Below are 24,564 nucleotides of genomic sequence, written 5' to 3' on the forward strand. Positions count from 1 at the left end.
ACCTAGGAAAACATGAGGTCTGCTATCCAGGCTGGAGACAGAAACATGCACAACAGGATCTACAGGTTCAGGGGAAATCTGAGCCCCACAAAATCTGTGGCCATTGGGGCTAGTGTGATCCGCAAATGTGGAAGGGGATACACAGGGCTGCTAGCAGAAGGGAACCCTAAAAATCAACCCATAGCTGGACTGGGTGCAAAAAGGCATCCTGAAATTTTATCAGTGTGCCGGCTGCTTAGTGCCAGGAGGAAAGATACTTGCACAGAGATGTTCACAGAGTTGCACTCAGTGCCTGAGGGTAAAAGTCACAAGTTTGCGCACTTACTCTGGCTCTTTTTTTCTTTTTAAATCCTTGCTTTTGATTAGTTAGTCCAGTACATAGGATCACCCAATTGGGGACACTCTCAGAGACTGCAGGGGAAAGTTGTTTTTGTGTAACCTGGGGATCAGAGTGGGAAGAAATGACCAGATAACCAGCTCTGGGGCAGTCCATTCTCCCAAACCAGTATTAAGTGCGACAGGGAAAACAAAATTTAAATACTGGCTAGAGAGGACTTAGAGCCCCAGAGGTCAAGAAACACTGCCACCCAGGGATTGAATCACAAATTGACTCTTGTGTAAATACAAACAAAGGAGTCTAAGAAACAAAGAAATACTGCCTGCTGGAAAATCAGGACTGTGGCTTACAACACAGAGGAGCCCTGGAACGTAGGGAACTTCAATACTGACCTGAGTACTGAACAGGAAACAGGCGTGCCAAACAGAACAGTATTGGAAGTGAATAACTTTCATTACTACACATTTTTATTTTTTTATCTTTTACTTAAGAAACCAAATTGTTTTTCTTTTTTCCTCATTTCATTTTATCTTTTTATTTATTACATTTTTATTTTTTAATCAGTATTATCACTACTACTATTTTACCTTTTTTTTTTTAAGTGTCATTTTATTTTCTCTTTATTTTATTTTGGGATTAGTGTTCTACATTCTATTTTCATCTTTCCTTTAGCATCATTTTACTCTAATTCAACTTTACCTTTATGCCAACATTCTCTTCCTCAGTTTTTCCCTTTTGTTGTCCTGTTTTTATTACCCTATTCCTGCTTTAGATTTTCCTTATTCCTTCTTTTTACCCAGTTAAAAATTGACCCTATTTACATATCTAATTTCTGATCCCCTGCTCTCAGTCCATAAACACTTCTCTCTTCTTTCTTCACTACCCAAATTTTTTTCTCTCTGCCCTTTTTTTGTTTGTTTTTTGTTGTTGTTATTATTGCTTTTTGGTTTTGGTTTGGTTTTCTTGTTCTGAGTTTTTTTGTTTTATTTTGTTTTGCTTTGTCTTGCTTTCTTTCTGTACTATTGTTGTTCTTTGCTTGATTGTTGATTAGACTGGGGTTTTCTTGTGCTTGTTTGTGAGATTCTTTCTCTTTTATTATTTTGTTTTTGTATTTTTTTGCTTCTGTATTTCCTATCCTCACTTGTTATTAGTTGTTGTTTGTAGTTTGCATTCATCTCTGGGTGTTTGTTGTTTGCATTTTGGGGGATTAGTGGTTGTTCTCTTGGGGTTTTCTCCCTATATAAATAGTGCCCCCCTGCCCTTTCTTTTTTATTCTCTTTCTTTTCTCTCTTACTTTTTTCCCTTTTCTCAATATCATTTTTGCACTTTTTTTCCTTATCCTCTAATTCTCTTTTCTTTGGTGGTCACCTTTATTTGGGGTTATCTTGAAAACAGTCTGCCTATGAAAGAAAAAGAGACATCACCAGAAAAGGAAGTAAATGGAATGGAGGAAAGCAATATGTCAAAGAAAGAATTCAGAGAAATGGTCATAAGGTGGATAAAAAGAATGAAAGACAAATTTGACAATATGAGTAAGAACCAAGAGGAAATGAAGAAGAACCAAGAAGAAATGAAAAATGAGATCACTGCTATAAAGAACTCAGTAGAAAGCATCAACAGTAGACTAGAAGAAGCAAAGGATCGCATCAGTGAGTTAGAAGACAAGGTAGAAAAAATACCCAAGAAGAGAAGCATCTAGAAAAAAAGTTTAAAATACAGGAGGAGAGCCTAAGGGAATTTTAGGACAACATGAAATGAAACAACATCCCCATAATAGAGGTGCCAGAAGGAGAGAAAACTCATCAAGGAATAGAGAACCTGTTTGAAGAAATAATGTCAGAAAAGAAAACTTCCCTGATATAGGGAAGAAAAAACTCACACAAGTCCCAGAATCTCACAGAGTACCAAACAAGATTAACCCCAAAAGACGACACCAAGGCACATTATAATTAAATTGGCAAACACCAATAACAAAGTAAGAATCTTAAAGGCTTCCAGAGAGAGACAGAAAGTTACCTACAAAGGATCCCCAGTCAGACTAGTGACTGATTTCTCAACAGAAACCCATCAGGCCAGAAAGGAATGGAATGAAATATACAAAGTCATGCAAAGGAAGGGGCTGAATCCAAGAATACTGTAACCAACAAGGCTATCAATCAAAATTGAGGGAGAAATCAGGAGCTTCACAGACAACAAAGGACTAAGGGAGTTTATTTCCACCAAACCAGCAATGCAAGAAATGCTAAAGGGTCTGCTGTAAAAAGAAGAAGTAAGAAGTGAAGAAGGAACACTGGCTTAAAGAATAAAAATGGTGACAAACAAGTACCTACCAATAATAACTTTAAATGTAAATGGATTAAATGCCCCAATCAAAATACATAGGGTAGCTGACTGGATAATAAAACATTATACTCATATCTGTTGTCTACAGGAAACCCACCTCATTAAAAAAATGCACACAGACTGATGGTGTGGGGATGGAAAAAAGTTTCTCAGGTCAATGAAAAAGAAAAAAAAAAAAGGCTGGGGTAGCAATACTTATATCTGACAAATTAGATCTCAAAGTGAAGGGCATAACAAGAGATAAGGCCACTTCATAATAATAAAGGCAGCAATCCAACAGGAATAAATAACTCTGGTAAACATATACACACCCAATACAGGAGCAAACAAATACATTTTTAAAGAAAACTTCTAGAGGCTATCAAGGGAGAGATTGATAGCAATACAGTCATAGTAGGGGACTTTAATACCACACTATCACCAATGGACAAATCCTCTAAACAAAAATCAGCAAAGAAACATCAATTCTAAATGACACACTAGATCAGATGGAATTGACATCTTCAGAACATTTCACCCCAAAGCCACAAAATATACATTCTTCTCAAGTGCACATGGGTCATTTTCAAAGATAGACCTTATATTACGTCACAGGCAAAGTCTCTTCAAATTAAAGAAGACAGAAATCATATCAAGCATCTTCTCAGATCACAATGGCATTCAACTAGAAATCAACTACAATAAAAACAATTTTTAAAAAATCAAACATCTGGAGGCTAAACAGCATGCTATTAAACAATGACTGGATTACCAGAAAGATCAAAGAAGAAATAAAAAGCATCATGGCAACAAACGACAATGAAAACACAACAATCCAAAATCTGTGGGACACAATGAAAGCAGTCTTGAGATATTTTTGACAAAGGAGGCAAGAGCACACATAGCTCTACCAGCCTACCACAAAAAAAAAAAAAAAAAAAAACAAGAAACAATGAAAATAAATTACCTAGTCCTACAATTCAAAAAGTTAGAAAGAGAGCAATAAGAAAAGCCCAGCTTAAGCAGAAGGAAGGAAATAATAAAGTTCAGAGCAAAGATAAATGAAATAGAGACAAAAAAATACAATAGATCAAGAAAACCAAGAGCTGGCTCTTTGAAAGGATAAACCAGATTGATGAACCTCTAGCCAGACTCACCAAGAAGCAAAAAGAGAGGACCCAAAGGAACAAAATCAGAAATGAAATACAAATGATTATGAAAAAATACTATGAACAACTCTATTCCAACAAAATGGACAACCTAGATGAAATGGACATATTCCTAGAAAAAGACAAGCTCCCAAAACTCAACCAAGAAGAACCAAAAAACCTGAATAGGCTGGTAACTACTGAAGAAATTGAAACAGCAATCAAAAATCTTCCAGCAAACAAAAGTCCTGGTCTGGATGGCTTTACAGGGGAGTTCTACCAAGCATTCAAAGAACTAAAACCTAACCTCCTCAGACTATTCCAAAAAATTTAAGAGGAAGTCACACTTCCAATCTTTCTATGAAGCCAGCATTACCCTAATCCCAAAACCAGATAAAGACACCACACAAAACGAGAACTACAGGCCAATATCCTTGATGAACATAGATGCTAAAATCCTCAACAAAATTCTAGCAAATAAGATTCAGCAATACATTAGAAAAATCATACACCATGAGCAAGTGGGATTTATTCCAGGAATGCAAGGATGGTACAATATGCACAAATCATAAATGTGATACATTACATAAACAAACAGAGACAAAAATCACATAATCATATTAATTGATGCATAAAAAACATTTGACAAAAGCTAACACCCTTTCTTGATAAAAACTCTCAACAAAAAGGGAATAGAGGGATCTTCCCTCAACATAATAAAAGCCCTATATGACAAACCTACAGCCAACATCATACTCAATGTGCAAAAATTAAACCAATTTCCCCTAAGAACAGGAAAAAGACAAGGAGGCCCATTTTCACCACTCCTGTTCAACATAGTACTATAAGTACTAGCCATAGCGATAAGACAAGAAGAAGAAATAAAAGGCATCCAAATTGGAAAAGAAGTAAAACTGTCCTTATTTGCAGATAACATGATACTATACATAGAAAACCCGAAAGACTCCATCAAAAGACTACTAAACCTAATAAGTGAATTTGGCAGTATAGCAGGATACAAATTAACACCCATAAATCTATAGCCTTTTTATACACCAATAATAAACTCACAGAAAGATAAATGGGGGGGAGGGAAAATCCCATTTATCTTTGCACCAAAAAAATTAAGATACCTCGGAATAAACTTAACCAAGTACGTAAAAGACCTGTATTAGAAAACTACAGGACATTGAAAAAAGAGATAGAGGAATACATAAACAGATGGAAGAACATACCATGTTCATGGATTAGTAGAATCAACATCATTAAAATATCCATACTACCCAAAGCAATCTATAGATTCAGTGCAATACCTATTAAAATTCCAATGGCATATTTCAAAGATCTAGAACAAACTCTCCAAAAATTCATCTGGAATAAAAAAAGACCCCGAATAGCCACAGCTGTCCTGCGAAAGAAGAACAAAGTTGGAGGGATCACAACACCAGACATCAAAACATACTACCAAGCCACGGTTCTCAAAACTGCCTGGTACTGGCACAAGAACAGACATATAGACCAATGGAACAGAAAAGAGGACACAGAAATTGACCCAAGCCATTATACTCAATTAATATTTGACAAAGGAGGCAAGAGCACACAATGGAATCAAAACAGGCTCTTTAATAAATTGTGCTGGGAAATTTGGTCAAATACATGCAAAAAAAATGAAACTAGATCACCAACTTATACCATACACAAAAACAAACTCAAAATGGTTAAAGGACTTAAATGTAAGATGGGAAAGCATAAAAATCCTACAAGACTCCATAGGCAGCAAAATTGCAGACATATGTCATAGCAATATATTTACAGACACAGATCCTAGGGCAAGAGAGACTAAGGAGAAAATAAACAAATGGAACTACATCAAAATAAAAAGCTTCTGCATAACAAAAGAAACCATCAATAAAACAACAAGAAAGCCTACTGCATGTGAGAACTTATTTCCCAATGTTATCTCCAAGAAGGGTTTATTTAATCTCCAACATTTACAGGGAACTCATATAACTTAACAAAAGGAAGATAAACAACCCAATCAAAAAAATGGGCAACAGACCTAAATAGACACTTTTCGAAAGAGGACATTCAGAAAGCCAAGAGACACATGAAAACATGCTCAACGTCACTAATAATCTGAGAGATGCAAGTCAAAACAACAATGTGGTACTACCTCACACCTGTCAGAATGACTATCATCAACAAATTAACAAAAGACAAGTGCTGGAGAGGATGCAGAGAAAATGGAACCCTCCTTCACTGCTGTTGGGAATGCAGACTGGTGCAGCCACTGTGGAGAACAGTATGGAGTTTCCTCAAAAATCTAAAAATGGAACTGCCATTTGACCCAGTGATCCCACTTCTAGGAATAAATTCAAGAAAACAGAAACACCAATCAGAAAGGATATATGCACCCCTATGTTCACAGCAGCACAATTTACAATAGCTAAGATTTGGAAACAGCCTAAATGCCCATCAGCAGATGAGTGCATTAGAAAACTATGGTACATCTACACAATGCAATACTACGCTGCTATAAAAAAGAAGAAATTCTTACCATTTGCAGCAGTATGGATTGAACTGGAGAACATTATGCTAAGTGAAATAAGCCAGGCAATGAAAGAAAAATACCACACAATCTCACTCATTTATGGATAATATATAGAACATTATAACCTGATGAACACAAAGATAGATACAGAGGCAGAGAAGCATTGAACAGACTGTCAAAATACAGCAGGAAGTATTTTTTGGGGGGTAAAGGGGGAGTAAGAGATCAACCGAAGGACTTGTATGCATGCATGTCAGCATAACCAATGGACACAAGACACTGGGGGCGTGGGATGAGGGCATGTGCCGGGAGGTAGGGGAGGCAAGGGGAATGTCAATGGGGAAAAAAAGGAGAATATGTACTACTATTTGTAATACTTTAAACAATAAAATAAAATTTTTAAAAAACTGTCATTATTTTCAGATGACATGATACTGTATGTTGAAAACCTTAAAGATTTTACACACAAAAATAAAACTACTAGGATTGATAAAGACATTCAGTAAGGTAGTAGGATACAAAATTAATATTCATAAATTTGTGGTATTTTTATAAACCAATAATGAACTATCAGGAAGGGAAACTAAGAAACCAATCACATTTACAATTGCACTAAAATAATTAAATACCTAGGAATAAATATAAACAAGAAGGTAAAGACATGTACTCAGAAAATTATAAGATACTAAAGAAGGAAACTGAAAAAGATACAAAATAAGTAAAAGCACATACCATGTTATGGATAGAAATAATTATCATCATTAAAATGTCCATACTACCAAAAGCAATCTACACTTCCAACATAATTCTTATCAAATATTTATTTCACAGAACTAGAACAAATAATCCAAAAATTTAGATATAACCACAAAAGACCATGAATAGTCTCCGCAATCTTGAGAAATAAATAAAGTTGGAAGTATCACACAACCTGATATCAAATTATACTTCAAAACCATATTAATTAAAACAGCAGGATCTGACATAAAAACAGACATATAGGTTAATGGAACAGAATAGATGGCCCAGAAATAAATCCATACCTATATATATGATCAATTAATATTTGGCAAAGGAGGCAAAAACATAACAATGGAATAAAAACAATCTATTATATAAATGGTGCTGAGAAAATTAGACAGACATGGAAAAACTTGAAATGAGAATACCTTCTCACACCATATACAAGAATAAACTCAAAATGGATTAAAAATTTAAAAGTAAGATTCAAAACCATAATTCTCCTATAAAATAATAGTAAAATCTCAGACATTTCTTGTAGCAATATTTTTTCTGATATATATCTTCGGACAGGGGAAACAAAAGAAAAAATAAACAAATGGGACTACATCAAACTAAAAAGTTTTGAATAGCAGCAAAACATCAACAAAGTAAAAAAACAACCTATTGAACAGAAGAAGCTATTCACCAATGATACATCTGATAAGGGGTTAATATCAAAATTTATAAGAACTCATACTTTTCAACACCAAAGAATACAATCCAATTAAAAATGGGCAGAGGACCTGAATAGACATTTCTCGAATAGACATATGAAAATATACTTAACGTCATAAGCATTTGAATTTTAAATGCAAATTAAAACCATAATAAGATATTAACTCACACCTATCAGAATGGCTATCATCAATAAATCCACAAATGGCAAGTTTTGGTGAGGATATGGAGAAAAAGGGAATCCTCATGCATTGTTGGTGAAAAATATGGTTCAGCCACCTGGGACAACATTATGGATGTTTCTCAAAAAATTAAAAATTAAAAAAATAAATAAATAAAATAAAAATTAAAAAAATTAAAAATGGAACTGCCTTATGACCCAGCAATTCCACTCATGGTATTTATCTGAATGAAACCAAACCACTAATTTGAAAGAATATATGCATGTTTGTTGCAGCATTATTTACAATAGCCAAGATATGGAAGCAACCCAAGTGCCCAATAATAGATGATTGGATAAAGAAGTGCTACATATATACAGTAGAATATTAGTCAGCCATAAAAAATGAAAATGTATCATTTGTGACAGCATGGATTGACCTAGAGGGTGTTGTGTTCATTGAAATAAGTCTGAGAAAGACAAAATGCCATGTGATTTCACTTATGTGCGAAATATAAAGAACAAAATAAATGAACAAACAAGCTGAAAACAACTCATAAACACAGAGAGTCCACTGGTGGATGCCAGAGGTAAGGAGCTTTAGGGACTTGTTGAAAAAGTTGAAGGGATTAGGGTGTACAAATTGGTAGTTACAAAATAGTCACAAGGATGCTGGTTAAAGCCTGGAGAGTATAGTCAATAGTATTGCAATAACTATGTGTGGTGCCAGGTGGGTGCTAGAGTTATGGGGGGAAGGGGAGGAAACACTCTAAGGTTTGTGATTGTCTGGCCACTGTACTATACACCTGAAACCAATACAAAATAATGTTAAAAGGAGAATGTAAAAGAAAAAGAAAAATATATTTTTTAAAAAAAGCAGCCTAGCTGGATTGGCTCAGTGGTTGAGCGTCAACCTATGAACCAAGAGGTCACCGGTTCGGTTCCTAGTCAGGGAACATGCCCAGGTTGTGGGCTGGATCCCCAGTAGGGGGCATGCAGGAGACAGGCAATTGATGTTTCTCTCTCATTGATGTTTCTATCTCTCTATCCCTCTCCCATTACCTCTCTCTAAAAAAATCAACAAAACATACTTTTAAGAAAGAAAGCAAAAAACAACATTTTTAAAATGTATAAATTAAAGAATTGCAAGTTAAAACAATGAGATGCCACTCATTGTTTATAATGTCTAAAATCCAAAACTCTGACAACATCAAATGCTGACTAAGATGAATTATCAGTCTCATTGCTGGTGGGAATGCAAAATGATAAAGCCCCTTTGCAAGACAGTTTGGTAATTTCTACAAAACAAAATATATGTTTACTATATGATCCTGTAATCACACTCCTTGGTATTTATTCAAGTAAATTGAAAAACATGTCTACACAAAAACTTATGTTTATAGCTCCATTATTTGTCATTGCAAAACTTAGAAGTAAACAAGATTTGCTCCAACTGATGAATCAACAAAATACATACATACATACAAATTATTATTCAGCAATAAAAATGAGATATGATATATAAAACTATGAAAAGACATAGAGAAACCTTAAATGTATATTGCTAAGTAAAATTAAGACTCTCTGAATCCAAATACATGACATTCGTGAAAAGGCAATCTACACTAATAAAAGAGAAAGATGCAAATTGATCATACCTCCGCGATGCCCACCAGCCAATCAAGAGTGAGTATGCAAATTAACACAACAAAGATGGTGGGTTAATTTGCATACGCTGGCGCCAAGCAGCCGGGGGTGGAGCGGTGCCAAGTGGACTGAGTCCGGGGACGGGTAGCCTCCCAGGACCATCACCAGACCCAGGAGGCAATGGCGGCCACGCAGCTTGACAACAGACAGCAGGGCCTGCTTGGCTATAGCCGTGGCAACCTGTGAGCAGGCAATTGTGGCCCACAAGCAGCACCCAGCAGGGCCTGCTTGCCCATCGCCATGGTGTGGAACAGACAGGCCCCACAGAGAGCAGAGAACCATGGGGAGCGTGCCTAAGCTGTCAGTAGAACATTCCCTAAAGGCTCCCAGATTGGAGAGGGTGCAGGTAGGTCTTAGAGATCCCCCACCCATGCACAAATTTTGTGCACCAGGTCTCTAGTATTATAGAAACAAGAAAAAGATTAGTGGTTACATTGACAGCAAAATGGAGGTGGAATAGACGGAGGTGTCCCGAGTCTTATCCCATAGCAGATAGAATGAGCAGCTTAAACTAATAACATACACCCCAAATTGGTGAAGGAGACTCAGCTGGTGAGACAATTTATAGCTGGGAAGGGCAGAGGACCCCTGGAGAAAGATAAAATCAAGGATGTGGGCTGGAGACAACTGCCAGACCTCTGAGCCCAGAGGGTCAGAGGGAAATCACACGGCACCGAGTTGCGTACTTGGGACAGGCATAGCATCTGACGTTGGAAAGGAGGTCCGCAGGATGGCTGGTGGCAGGGGATTCTAGATCTGGGTCCACAATCATGAAAGACTGAGCCCAGAGGGGGCAGCCTGAAGGGCTGCCCAGACCACGTAGTGCCAGCAGGAGAGGGGCTCACAGAGGCGCAGCTCTTTCCCCTCTCTGTGGCCTTTGTTTTTCTTCAATGAACCTAGTCCATAGGACCATTCGGATACAGACACTCACCCCTAGCTGAGGTGCAGGAGAAGGTGTGGACTTGTGGACACTGGGGAGAGGCTGGGGAGAGGATAGGGTTCAAGAGAAGTGGCAGCAAGTCTGGTGCTGAGTCATACCTGATGCCCGGAACCTAGGCAGCAATTTTCTCCTGAAGAGATAGCCCCTCCCTTTAGACTCCAGGCAACCAATACAGCCACAGCCAGAATACACCCTGAACGGTACAAAGGATTGAAAAAAAATGTGAACAGTCCCTGAGAGTCCCACCCCAGGCTGAAGAGCAGCATCCTCACGTGGCCTGCCCCTGTCCAAGGAGCAGCAGCTGTGTGAGCAGCCCGCCCCTCCCCCATCCGAGGAGCAGCAACCATTCAAGAGAGGCCTTCAGAAACAGGAAGCTGAGAGAGCCAGACATTACAGAAGACTGGGATCTTAAGTCAGCCAAAGGGACGACACTTCACTTTTTCATTTTTATTTTTATTTTATTTTATTATTATTTTATCTTTTTTCTTTTTTCTTTTCCTTTTTTTGTTTGTTTCTTTATTTTCTATTTCTTTTCGCATTATTTTTCCATCATTCCAATTTATTTCATTTTATTTGTTACTTTTATTTTTATACCATTTTAAATCAAATTTTTGTGAATTATTATTATTTTCTTCTCATTCCCTTTCTTCATATCCGCTCATCCTCTTTCTACTTCCTCTCTACTGAACTGAGGTCCTCCCCATATTCATCCAATTCTTAACCTTATTTTCTGTATATAAGATTCTGCCCCCAACCTCTTTATAGGGTATTTGGTGTTTGTTTTGGTCTACCTGATTTGGTTTACCTATTTGTTCTCTGTTTTTTTCTTCCCATATATATTTTTTATTTTCCTTTTTCTTCCTTTTTCTTCTTTCTCTTATCTCTCATACCATTTTTCTCTCTTCAATATCATTTGTGCTCTTTTTCCTCTCCCCTAATTCTCTTTTCTCTGGTGGTCACTTATATTGGGGGTATCAGTGTCATGAGTACCTTTGTGTTTTGTTCCCTTTGTATCATGTCTTGGTGAGGTGAATTTTTATCTTGTCCAGCCAATGTGCTAGAGAGTGAGCTACATAACCAGATACTTGGAGAGGAAACGCCATCCACAAACGGGTCAATAACACCCCAGGCCCAACTACAGAGGCAGGAAGAAGGCGGCAGTGGGGGACAGAGTGTGAGGGAGGGAGGGAGCAAAGGAGGAGGAGTGTGTGGGGGGGCGGGTGTCACAGATAGATCCCACAGGACCTTCAGGGGCAGCCTAACTGGGCTCGCCTGACTAGACAGTCTCTGCTACCATTGCAAACAGTACTGGGAGGCCAGCTTTCCCTCAGAGGCCTCACGTTTTTGAAGGGGAGAGCTGGTGTGACTGGAGCCCAGCCTCACCTCCACCCAGGGTGCCCTCAGGTAACACTTGGGACTCTACAGCCACCGCTGCCAGGGACCTGCTATCTTGGCTGTGGTCCCACAGTCACCGAGATTCCAGCAATCCCATGAGCAGGCTCCTGTGAGTTCCAAAGCACACGCCCCACTGACCAGACCAATGCTTTAGCCCAGGGCACTGCGACAACATGAGCAGCAGACACATGAGCAGCCCGCTCCTGTCCAAGGAGCAGCAGCCCCACAAGCAGCCCACCCCAGGCTGAAGAGCAGCATCCTCACGTGGCCTGCCCCTGTCCAAGGAGCAGCAGCTGTGTGAGCAGCCCGCCCCTCCCCCATCCGAGGAGCAGCAACCATTCAAGCAGCCCACCCCCATCCAAGGAGCAGCAGCTGTGTGAGCTGCCTGGCCCCATTCGATGAGCAGCAGCCCCACAAGCAGCCTGCCCCAGGTCAAGGAGCAGCAGCAGTGTGAGTGGCCCGCCCCCACCCACCCCACCCCAATCCAAGGAACAGCAACCACGCGAGCAGCCTGCCCCCGTCAAAGAAGCAGCAGTCACGCGAGCAGCCTGTCCCTGTTTGAGGAGGAGCAACTGCATGAGCAGCCAACCCACAACTGAAGAATAGCAGCACCACAAGGCCCACCCTGGTCTGAGGAGCAACAGATGCACTCAGCACCCACCCTGCACCTATCCAAGGAACAGCAGCTGCATGAGCAGCCTGCCCCCATCCCAGGAGCAGCAGCTGCACGCAGCCTGCACCCTGCCAATGTCTGAGGAACAGCAGCTGCCTGAGCAGCCCACCCCCATCTGAGGAGCAGCAGCCTGCCACCATCTGAAGAGCAGCAGCCGTGTGAGCAGCCCGTCCACGACTGAGCAGTGTGAGCCCCACAAGGCCCACCCCATCCGAGGAGCAATAGATGCATGCAGCCCACACTCTGCACACATCCAAGGAGCAGCAGCTGCGCGAGCAGCCCACTCCATCCGAAAAGCAGCAGCTCCATGAGCAGCATGCCCCGATTCAAGGAGCAGCAGCAGCCAGAGCAGCCCGCCCTGTTCAAGGAGCAGCAGCCTCATGCAGCCAGCCTTCATCCAAGGAGCAGCAGCTACATGAGCAGTCCACACCTGTCTGAGGAGCAGCAACCACACGAGCATCCTGGCCCTATCCGAGGAGCAGCAGCCATGTGCATCCCACCCCCACCTGAGGAGCAGCAGCCTTGTAAGCAGCCCACCCCATCCGAGGATCAGCAGCTGTGTGAACAGCCTCCCTCCACCAGCCAGAGGAGCCACCACTGCTGCGAACAGCACACACCAGAGGAGCCACTGCCAACTGAGGAGCAGCCACTCCCGCGACCGCAAGAAGAGCAACCAAAGCCTAAGGAGTTACTGCCACCAAAGGAGCAGCCCCTGCATGACTTGACACCTAGATCACTTGGTGAGAACAAAAATTGGGAGATTAAGAAACCCCCAAAGGAAAGAAAAGGAGGAATCACCAGAAAAGCAGCTAAGAGAAACAGATGAATGTAATATGTCAGAAAAAGAATTGAGAATAAATCAGATGGATGAAAAAATCAACAACTTATGTAAGAATCAAGAAGAAATTAAGAGTGAGATAGCTGCAATAAAATACACCATGGAAAGTTTCAACAGTAGACTAGGAGAAGCGGAGGACCACATTAGCGAAACAGAAGATAGGGGAGCAAAACACACCCAAACTGAACTGCAATTGGAGAAAAAATTAAAAGTCAGGAGGAGAGCCTAAGGGAGCTTTGGGACAACATGAAAAGAAGCAACATATGAATAATAGAGGTGCCAGAATGACAGGAAAAGGAACAAGGGTTAGAAAACCTATTTGAAGAAACAATGTCAGAAAACATCCCTGATGTGGGGAAGAAAAAAATCACAGAAGCACAGAGAGTCCCAAACAAGATGAACCCGAAAAGACCCACACCAAGACACATCATAATTACGATGGCAAATGTTCAGGAAAAAGACAGAATCTTAAAGGCTGCAAGAGAAAGACAGAAAGTTACATACAGGGATCTTCCATTAGATTATCAAATGATTTCTCAACAGAAATACATCAGGCCAGGAAAAAATGGAAGGAAATTTACAAAATGATGCAAAGCAAGGGACTAAATCCAAGAATACTCTATCCAGCAAGGCTATCAATCAAATACGAAGGGGAAATAAGGAGCTTCACAGACAAAAAAAAGGCTAAGAGAGTTTATCACTACCAATCCAGCAATGCAAGAAATACTAAAGGGTCTAGTGTAAAAATAAGAAATAAAAAGGTAAGAAGGAACACAGGCACAAAAAATAAAAATGGCTACAAACAAGTACCTATCAATAATAACTTTAAATGTAAATGGCCTAAATACTCCAATCAAAAGACACTGAGAGGCTGAATAGATTAAAAATGACCCATATATATGCTGTCTAAAAGAGACCCACCTCAGAACAAGGGAATCAAACAAACTGAAAGTGATGGGATGGAAAAATATCTTTCAGGCAAATGGAAATGGAAAAAAAAAAAAAGCTGGGGTAGCAATACTTATACCTGACAAAATAGACCTCAAAGTGAAGGCCATAATAAGAGATAAGGAAGGCCACTTCATAATACTAAAGGGATCGATACAACAACAGGATATAACCCTGATAAACATATATGCACCCAATGCAGGAGCACCCAAATACACACACAAAAAAAAATCATGTAAGACATAAAGGGAGAGGTTGACAACCACACAATCATAGCAGGGGACTTTAATACACCACTGACATCACTGGATAAATCCTCTAGACAAGAAATCAGCAAAGAAATAGCAATCCTTAATGACTCACTAGATCAGATGGAATTAATTGACATCTTCAGAACATTTCACCCAAGGCCACAGAATATAAATTCTTCCTAAGGGCACATGGGGCATTTTCAAAAATAGACCACATATTGTGTCCCAAGCAAAGTCTCCCCAGTTTTGAGAACACTGAAATCATATCAAGCATCTTATCAGATCACAATGGCATAATATTAGAAATAAACTACAATAAAAACAATCCAAAAAATTCAAAAGCTTAGAAGCTGAACAGCATGCTATTAAACAATTGCTGGGTAACCAAAGAGATCAAAGAAGAAATTAAAAACATCCTGGAAACTAATGACAATAAAAACACAACAATCCAAAATCTATGGGACATAATGAAAGCAGTCCTGAGATGGAAATTTATAGCTCTAAAAACCTACCTCAAAAAAAAAAAATGGTAGTAAATAATCTAACTCTACAACTTAAAGAATTAGAAAGAGAGCAACAAGAAAAGCCCAGAGTGAGCAGAAGGAAGGAGATAACAAAGATCAGAGCAGAAATAAATGACATAGAGACAAAAAAAAATACAACAGATCAATAAAACCAAGAGCTGGTTCTTTGAAAGGATAAAAAAAGATTAATGAACCTATAGGCAGGTTCACCAAGAAGCAAAGAGAGAGGACCCAAATAAACAAAATCAGAAATGAAAGAGGAGAAATAACAATAGACCTCACAGAAATACAAAGGATTGTTAAAAAAAATACTATGAACAACTCTATACCAACAAACTATACAACATAGAGGAAATGGACATATTCCTAGAAAAATACAAGCTTCCAAAACTCAATCAGGAAGAATCTAAAAATCTCAATGAGCCAATAACTATGGAAGAAATTAAAGCAATCATTAAAAGCTTCCAGCAAAAAAAAAGCTCAGAGCCAGATGGCCTCACAGGGGAGTTTTACCTAAAATTCAACAAAGAACTAAATCCTATCCTCCTCAGATTATTCAAAAAAATTCAAGAGGAAAGAACACATCAAAGCTCATTATATGAAGCTAATAATACCCTAATCCCAAAACCAGATAAAGACAACACAATGAAAGAGAACTACACGCCAATATACCTCATAAACATAGATGCCAAAATCCTCAACAAAATTCTAGCAAATCAAGTCCAGCAGTACATCAGAAAGATCATACACCAGCACCAAGAAGGATTTATCCCGGGGATGCAACGATGGCACAATATCTGCAAATCAATAAACGTGATACATCACATAAACAAATTGAGAGATTAAAATCTAATAGTCATAGCAATTGATGCAGAAAAAGCATTTGACAAAATACAGCAATCTTTCTTGATAAAAACTCTCAGCAAGGTTGGAATAGAAGGATCATACCTGAAGGTAATAAAAGCCATATATGACAAACCCACAGCCAACATCAGACTCAATGGGAAAAAACTAAAATCACTTCCCCTAAAAACAGAAACAAGCCAGGGATATACACTCTCTCCACTCCTGATCGACATAGTACTAGCCATTGTGATTAGACAAGAAGAAGAAATAAAAGACATCCAAATTGGAAAAGAAGAAGTAAAACTGTCCTTATTTGCAGATGACATGATACTATACATAGAAAACACTAAAGACTCCATCAAAAACATTAGACTTAACAAATGAATTTGGCAATGTAGCAGGATACAAAATTAACACCAAGAAATCTATGGCATTTCTATATACCAATAGTGAACTAACAGAGAGAGAGAGAGAGTAAAAAAGCAATCCCATTTATAATTGCACCTAAAAAATTAAGATACCTAGAAATAAACTTAAATAAGGAGGTAAAAGTACAGGTGTACACAGAAAACTACAGGACACTGAAAAAAGAGATACAGGAAGACATAAACAGATGGAAAAACATACTGTGTTCATGGATTGGTAGAATCAACATCATTAAAATGTCAGTACTACCCAAAGCAATCTACAGGTTCAATGCACTCCCCATTGAAATACCAATGGCATAATACACAGACCTAGAACGAACTTTCCAAAAATTCATCTGGAATAAAAAAAGACTGCAGCAATCCTGAGAAAGAAGAACAAAGTAGGAGGGATCTCAATACTAGATATCAAGCTGTATTACAAAGCCACTGTTCACAAAACTGGCACAAGATCAGACATAAAGATCAATGAAATAGAATAGAGAACCCAGAAATCGACCAAAACCACTATGCTCAATTAATATTTGACAAAGGAGGCAAGAACATACAATGGAGTCAAGACAGTCTCTGAAATAAATGGTGTTGGGAAAATTGGACAGATACATGAAAAAAATGAAACTAGACCACCAACTTACACCATACACAAAAATAAACTCAAAATAGATAAAGGACAACCATAAAAATACTAGAGGAATCTAAAGGCAGCAAAATCTCAGATATATGCCAGTGAAATTTCTTCACTGATACAGCTCTTAGGGCAATGGAAGCTAAAGAGAAAATAAACAAATGGGACTACATCAAAACAAAAAGCTTTTGCACAGCAAAAGAAACCATAGACAAAGCATCAAGAAAGCCCACTGTATGAGAGAACATAGTTGCAAATGTTATCACTGATAAAGGTTTAATCTCCAACATCTACAGGCAACTTATAAAACTTAATGAAAGGAAGATAAATGATCCAATAAAAAAAATGGGCAACAGACCTAAATAGAATCTTTTTGAACGAAGACAAAAGGAAGGCCAAGAGACACATGAAAACATGCTCAAAGCCACTAATTATCTGAGAGATGCAAATCAAAACGACAATGCGGTACCATCTCATACCTGTCAGAATGGCTATCATCAACAAATCAACAAACGACAAATGTTGGCGAGGAAGCGGAGAAAAAGGAACCCTAGTGCACTGCTGGTGGGAATGCAAACTGGTGCAGCCACTGTGGAGAACAGTATGGAGTTTCCTTAAAAAATTAAAAATGGAACTCCCATTTGACCCAGTAATCCCATTTCTAGTAATATATCCCAAGAAACTAGAAACACCAGTCAGAAAGGATATATGCACCCCTATGTTCATAGCAGCACAATTCACCATAGCTAAGATTTGGAAACAGCCTAAATGCCCATCAGCAGATGAGTGGATTAGAAAACTATGGTACATCTATACAATGAAATAATATGCTGCTATAAAAAAAGAAGGAATTCTTACCATTTGCAGCAGCATGGATGGACCTGGAGAGCATTATGTTAAGTGAAATAAGCCAGGCAATGAAAGAAAAATATCACACGATCTCACTCATTTATGGAAAATAAAGAACATTGTAACTTGATGAACAAAAAGACAGAGACAAAGGCAGTAAAGCACTGAACAGACTGTCAAATTATAGCGGGAAGGCTGGGGAGTGTTGGTGAGGGGGGGAAAGAGATCAACCAAAGGACTTGTATGCATGCATATAAGCACGGCCAATGGACACAAGACACTGGAGGGGTGGGATGAGGCTGGGGTATGTCAACGGGGGGAAAAAAGGAGATATATGTACTATCATATGTAATACTTTAAACAATCCTAGCTAATAAAGAGGGAATATGCTAATTGACCTTTACACCCTCACAAAGATGATGGTGCCCACAGCCAATAAGGAGGGAATATGCTAATTGACTGCCCTGCCCTCAAACATGGCGGTGCCCACAGACACAAGATGGTGGCGCCCAGTCCCCTCAGCCCCACCAGAGTGAAAGGCATGTGGCAAGGCCGGGCTGCGTGCCTGCCTCCGGAGTCCCCAGTCCCCTCATACCCCAAGCCGCCCAGGGCCAGCCCGAGGCACAGGCAAGCCTCAGATGTCGGCTGCCCAGCCACCCAGGGCCACCCGAGGCTCAGGTAACCAGGGCTGGACGAGGCTTGCGCTGCCGGCAGTGGCAGCAGCAGAGGTGTGATGGGGGCATGGCCTTCCCCTGATCGCCGGGTCACCTCCCGCCCCTGAGGGCTCCCGGACTGTGAGAGCGGGCAGGCCGGGCTGAGGGACCCCCCTCCAGTGCATGAATTTTCATGCACTGGGCCTCTAGTAAAAACAATAAAAAAGAAAAAATGTTTTTCTCATTTGTGCTATGCAGAAAAAAACAAAAAACAAGACAACAAGAAAACCCACTGCATGGGAGAACATATTTGCCAATGTTATCACCGATAGGGTTTAATCTCCAACATTTACAGGGAACTCATACAACTTAAAAAAAGGAAGATAAACAACCCTATCAAAAAATGGGCAATGGAGCTAAATAGATACTTTTCTAAAGAAGACATAAGGAAGGCCAAGAAACATATGAAAACACTAGAGGCCCAGTGCATGAAATTTGTGAATGGGTGGGGGTGTTCCTCAGCCCAGCCTGCACCCTCTCCAATCTGGGATCCCTCTCACAATCCAGGACTACTGGCTCCAAACCGCTTGCCTGCCTGCCTGCCTTATTGTCCCTAACTGCTTCTGCCTGCCAGCCTGATCAACACCTAACTGCTCTCCTGCTGGCCCGATTGCCCATAACTGCCCTCCCCTGCAGGCCTGGTCGCCCCCAACTGCCCTCCCATGCTTGCCTGATCACCCACAACTGCCCTCCCCTACCGGCCATCTTGTGGCAGCCATCTCTGTCCACATGGGGGCTTCCATCTTTGACCACATGGTGGCGGCCATCTTGTGTGTTGGAGTGATGGTCAATTTGCATATTACCTCTATATTAATAGGATGCTCAAAGTCACTAATCATCTGAGAGATGCAAATCAAAAGACAATGCGGTACCATCTCACACCTGTCAGAATGGCTATCATCAACAAATCAACAAACAACAAGTGCTGGCAAGGATGTGGAGAAAAAGGAACCCTCATGCACTACTGGTGGGAATGCATACTGGTGCAGCCACTGTGGAGAACAATATGCAGTTTCCTCAAAAAACTAAAAATGAAACTCCCATTTGACCCAGTGATCCCCAATCAGAAAGGATATATGCACCCCTATGTTCATAGCAGCACAATTTATAATAGTAAGATTTAGAAAAAGCCTAAGTGCCCATCAGCAGATGAGTGGATTGAAAAACTGTGATATATCTACACAATGGAATACTATGCTGCGGTAAAAAAGAAGGAATTCTTACCATTTGCAACAGCATGGATGGAACTGGAGAGCATTATGCTAAGTGAAATAAGCCAGTCAGTGAAAGAAAAATACCTCATGATCTCACTCATTTATGGAATATAATGAATAACATAAACTGAAGAACAAAAACAGATCCAGAGACAGAGAAGCATCAACCAGAACATCAAACCTCAGAGGGAAGGTAGGGGAGGGTGGAGGTAAGGGGGAGAGATCAACCAAAGGACTTGTATGCATGCATATAAGCCTAACCAATGGACACAGACAACAGGGAGTGAAGGCATAAGTGGGGTATGGGGGGTATTGGGGGGATAAAGACACATATGTAATACTTTAATCAATAAAGAAAATAAATAAATAAATAAATAAATAAATAAATAAATAAATAAGATTATTAGTTACCAGGGATTCAGGTAGATGGAGGGAGAGATAAATAGGTAGAACGTGGGATTTTCAGGGCAGTAAAATTATTCTGTATTATACTGTAATGGTGTGTCATGAGATTATGCATTTGTCAAAACCCATAGAACGGTACAACACAAAAATTGAACTCTCTGTAAACTATGGACTTTAATTAATAATAATGCATCAATATTAATACTAATGAAAAACATTACTAATAGACAAAACTTTGTGTAGGGGATTGTGGGGATACTGGGTATATGGAAACTTCGTAAATTCTGCTCAATTTTTCTATAAACCTAAACTGTTCTTAAAAAATAAAGTCTATTTAAAATATATAAAGCAACATCAAGATTAAATTATAGTGAAAAAGGAAGTGGCATAAAAAAGTAGCTTTTTCTTATTGATCAGGCTATATCCGTGGTCGGCAAACTGCGGCTCACAAGCCACATGCGGCTCTTTGGCCCCTTGAGTGTGGCTCTCCCACAAAATACCACAGCCTGAGCGAGTCTATTTTGACGAAGTGGCGTTAAAAGTTTAAGTTTAAAAAATTTGGCTCTCAAAAGAAATTTCAATTGTTGTACTGTTGATATTTGGCTCTGTTGACTAATGAGCTTGCCGACCACTGGGCTATATAACCTAATTCTATTTAGAGAATGGGGAAGGAAGAAGAGAATAAAGTTTGGCTGAAGATGAAAGGGGTACTATTTGTCTATTTTCAGTAATAGCTTATTTTCAGTATTCTTTTGTATTAGTATCCACATTTGTTAAACAATCATATACTTTACAAAGTGTTCCCCCTGATATTTCCAGTAACCACCTGACACCATACATAGTTATTGCAATGTTATTGACTATATCCCTTATGCTGAACTTTATATCCCCATGACTATAACTGCTAATTTACACTTCTTAATCCCTTTATCTTTTCACTCAGTCCCTTAAAACTCCTCCCCTTATGGCAACCACCAGTCTGTTCTCTGAATTTGATTCAGTGTTCTTTGATCCACATACAAGTGATGTCATATGGTATTTGTCTTTCTCTGACTGACTTACTGAGCATAATTTCACCCATGCTGTCACAAATGGTAAGATTTCATTCTTTTTATAGCTATAGCTAAGTAATATTCCATTGTATATCCATACCAAAGCTTTTTTTTTTTTCCACTCATTTATTCATGGGCACTTGGGTTGCTTCCATAGCCTGGCTATTGTAAATAATGCTGCAACGTACATAGAAGTGCATATATTCTTTCAAATTATTGTTTTGAGATTCTTAAGATAAATACAAGAGTGGAGTTTGTGGATCATAAAGCAGTTCCATTTTTTATTTTTTGAAGACCCTCCATACTGCAGTCCCACCAACAGTGCACAAGGATTCCCATTCTCCACATGCTCACCAACACTAGCCATTTGTGGATTTACTAATGATAGACATTCTGACATGTGTGAGGTGATATCTCATTGTAGTTATAATTTGCATCTCTCTATTAGTGTCATTGAGCATCTTTTCACATGTCTATTGGTCATCTGTATGTTCTCCTTGGAGAAGTTTCTATTCATGTCCTCTGCCTATTTTTTAATTGGATTATTTTGTGTGTGTGAGCGTTTTTAATAAATTTTGGATATTAACCCCTTATCAGATATACCACCATGAATATGTTTTCCCATCAATTGGGTTGTCCTTTCATTTTGTTGATTGTTTCCTTTGCTGTGTAGAAACATTTTAGTTTGATGTAGTCCCATTGGTTATTTTTTCTTTTTTTTTCCAAAAGTGGCTAGTTTTAAGAAACAAAAAGAGAGCATATACAAGTGAAACAATATTGACAGAGAGTAGATGTATACCATGGGCTCAGGGACTAAAGCATCTTCCATGAGAAAAGATACTTAGGAACCTGCAAAAGGTTTTACACCATATTGTGAAATGTAACCCTATCCTGTGCTTCCCTGAAAAGTCATGCATAAAATTTCTACTATATTTTGGGGAACTTTTTTGTTGTTGGAGGATGTGTTCCATTGGCATATAAGTAGGCACAGAGACTTCTTTTTTAAACCATAATGAAGCATCATGGACCAGAATTATCCTTCTACTTTTAAATAATGAAAAACTGGACAAAAATAAAGGAACAGCAATGTTCAGACATTGGAGAACAGAAAGCACAAGGCAGTAATCCCTGAAAAAAAACAAAAAGGAAAAAGACTTAAGACATGCATGCCAGCTTATTGCCTGGTGTTTCTAGGCCACAGCGTAAGGAAGAAGAATCCAAAGAGTTTCCTTGAGTTCAAAGACAAAATTTAGAGTTTTGGCAACTAGAATTAATAGGGCACAGTACCAGAGAGAAGTAAGCCACACAGATTAAGAGAGCTCCGTAGAAGTGTAGAGAGTTTGATGCAGAGAAAGGCTTTCACTATCCACTCCAAAGCTCTAGATACCTTTCTATCCTACCTAGATAGAATCTCTTGATCAGAAGTCTATATAGAACCTGGCAGTACTGAGGAATGTATATCTGTCTTTATTTTATACATGGAAACATTAGGGTTTAAAGCTCATGTTGAAAGAGGACAGGATTCCCATCAAATTTTTCTAATCAATTCATATTTTCTACTTCTAAACTGTATTCCATAGTATATATTACATGATTGTTAGAAAAGTCTGTCCATTATTAAGACACTAGCGTTCCTGTTGCAGGAAAAATCCTGCAATAGGGTTTCCTGCTGTACTCTACCCCACCCTGCCTGCTCTCCTCCCTTGTCCCCCGCCCCGCCTTCTCCGCCAGCCCCCCTGCTTTTCTCCCTTCTCCGCCAGCCCGCCCGCTCTCCTTCCTTCTCCTCCGGCCCCGCCTCCGCTCCTCCCTTCTCCTCCCCCCGGCTTGCTTGCTTCTCCGCAGCTTTGCTCCCTTCTGCAGCTCTTGGCTTCTTTCTACACTGCCTTGATATGCAAATTAGCCACCATCTTTGTTGGGGTAATTTGCATACTCATCCTGATTGGTTGGTGGGCATGGCTTGGCTGGTGGGCATGGCTTGGGCGTAGCAAAGGTGCAGTCAATTTGCATATTTGTCTATTATTAGGTAGGATAAGCAAGGTAATGTCTCCTTCCTGTTGACTACTTGTCAGAACTTTAACATCCTAGTTCTAGCAGCTATGACTACAGCTGAGTACCTACCAGTAGCATTAGTGTTTACGAGATGATCTGTAATTAATAGTAGCAAAGTCTAAAAATGATCTCTTAATTTTATTACTGCTCCATCTTAAAGGCCTGCCACTCCTGCAACTTGTCAGTAGTACACTCTAATCACAACTAAAATTCTCCATTCCCAGTAATAACATGGTGCTCCTCAAAAATGAGTCTATTTTTAGTAACATGTAGCCCTAACTAGAAATGTCAATACTTACTTGATAACCAGCTTGATTGTATGACACTAAAATTCAGGGAATCTATGTTATAACTTAATAATTGTTACTTTAAATTATAGGAAATTATAGAAATCAATTCCCTCAATAGAGGTTAATAACACTGATGCTTAAATGAGTGGAAACTTACGTGATTCAGTTGCAGAAACCTCCATGAAGTCTTCAGTTGAGTTACTTCTTATGAATTCTGAAATAATAATGAATTTGTTACGTTTCAAATATAAATTATATATATATATATATTAATTGACTTTAAATTTTATAGTTTTTTATTTTAATAACTAGAGGCCCAGTGCATGATTGAATCATGCACGTGTAGGGTCCCCTACACGCTTTCGCTTTTGATCACGGGGAGCTGGGTGCCTGTCCGCTGGTGCACCAGGCGCTGGAGGCTTCTGAAAGGCCTGCTGCCTGAGTGGATAGGCACCCAGCTCCCACGCTTTCGCTTTTGATCGCTGGTGCACCAGGCCTTTCAGAAGCCTCAGGTGTGGCGGAGGCTTCTGAAAGGCCTGCTGCCTGAGTGGACAGGCACCCAGCTCCCACGCTTTCCTTTCGATCGCTGGTGCCTGAGTGGACAGGCACCCAGCTCCCACGCTTTCCTTTCGATCGCTGGTGCACCAGGCCTTTCAGAAGCCTCCGGCGTGGCAGAGGCTTCTGAAAGGCCTGCTGCCTGAGCGGACAGGCACCCAGCTCCCACACTTTTGCTTCGATTGCAGGGGAGATGAGTGCCTGTCTGCTCAGGCACTCAGCTCCCCCGCTTTTGATGGTCCGCATGGCGGGACGTCAGCTCGCTGCCCCAGAGGCCCCTTCAGTGCCA

General features: G+C 39.8%; 1 protein-coding gene across 1 annotated transcript in view; it reads right to left on the reverse strand.

Annotated features, from left to right (window-relative positions):
- Positions 1 to 24,564, reverse strand: part of LOC307097523 (coiled-coil domain-containing protein 7-like) — a gene marked incomplete at both ends in the record, with an annotated part of 279,504 nt that overhangs the window by 166,993 nt on the left and 87,947 nt on the right. Inside the window, one exon of the mRNA XM_079767665.1 lies at positions 23,878 to 23,934. Within this exon, the coding sequence (XP_079623791.1) occupies positions 23,878 to 23,934 (57 nt within the window). The remainder of the gene's footprint in view (positions 1 to 23,877; positions 23,935 to 24,564) is intronic.

This window comes from Cnephaeus nilssonii, assembly GCF_951640355.1.
Source record: "Cnephaeus nilssonii genome assembly, chromosome: 4".
Taxonomy (NCBI): Eukaryota; Metazoa; Chordata; class Mammalia; order Chiroptera; family Vespertilionidae; genus Cnephaeus; species Cnephaeus nilssonii.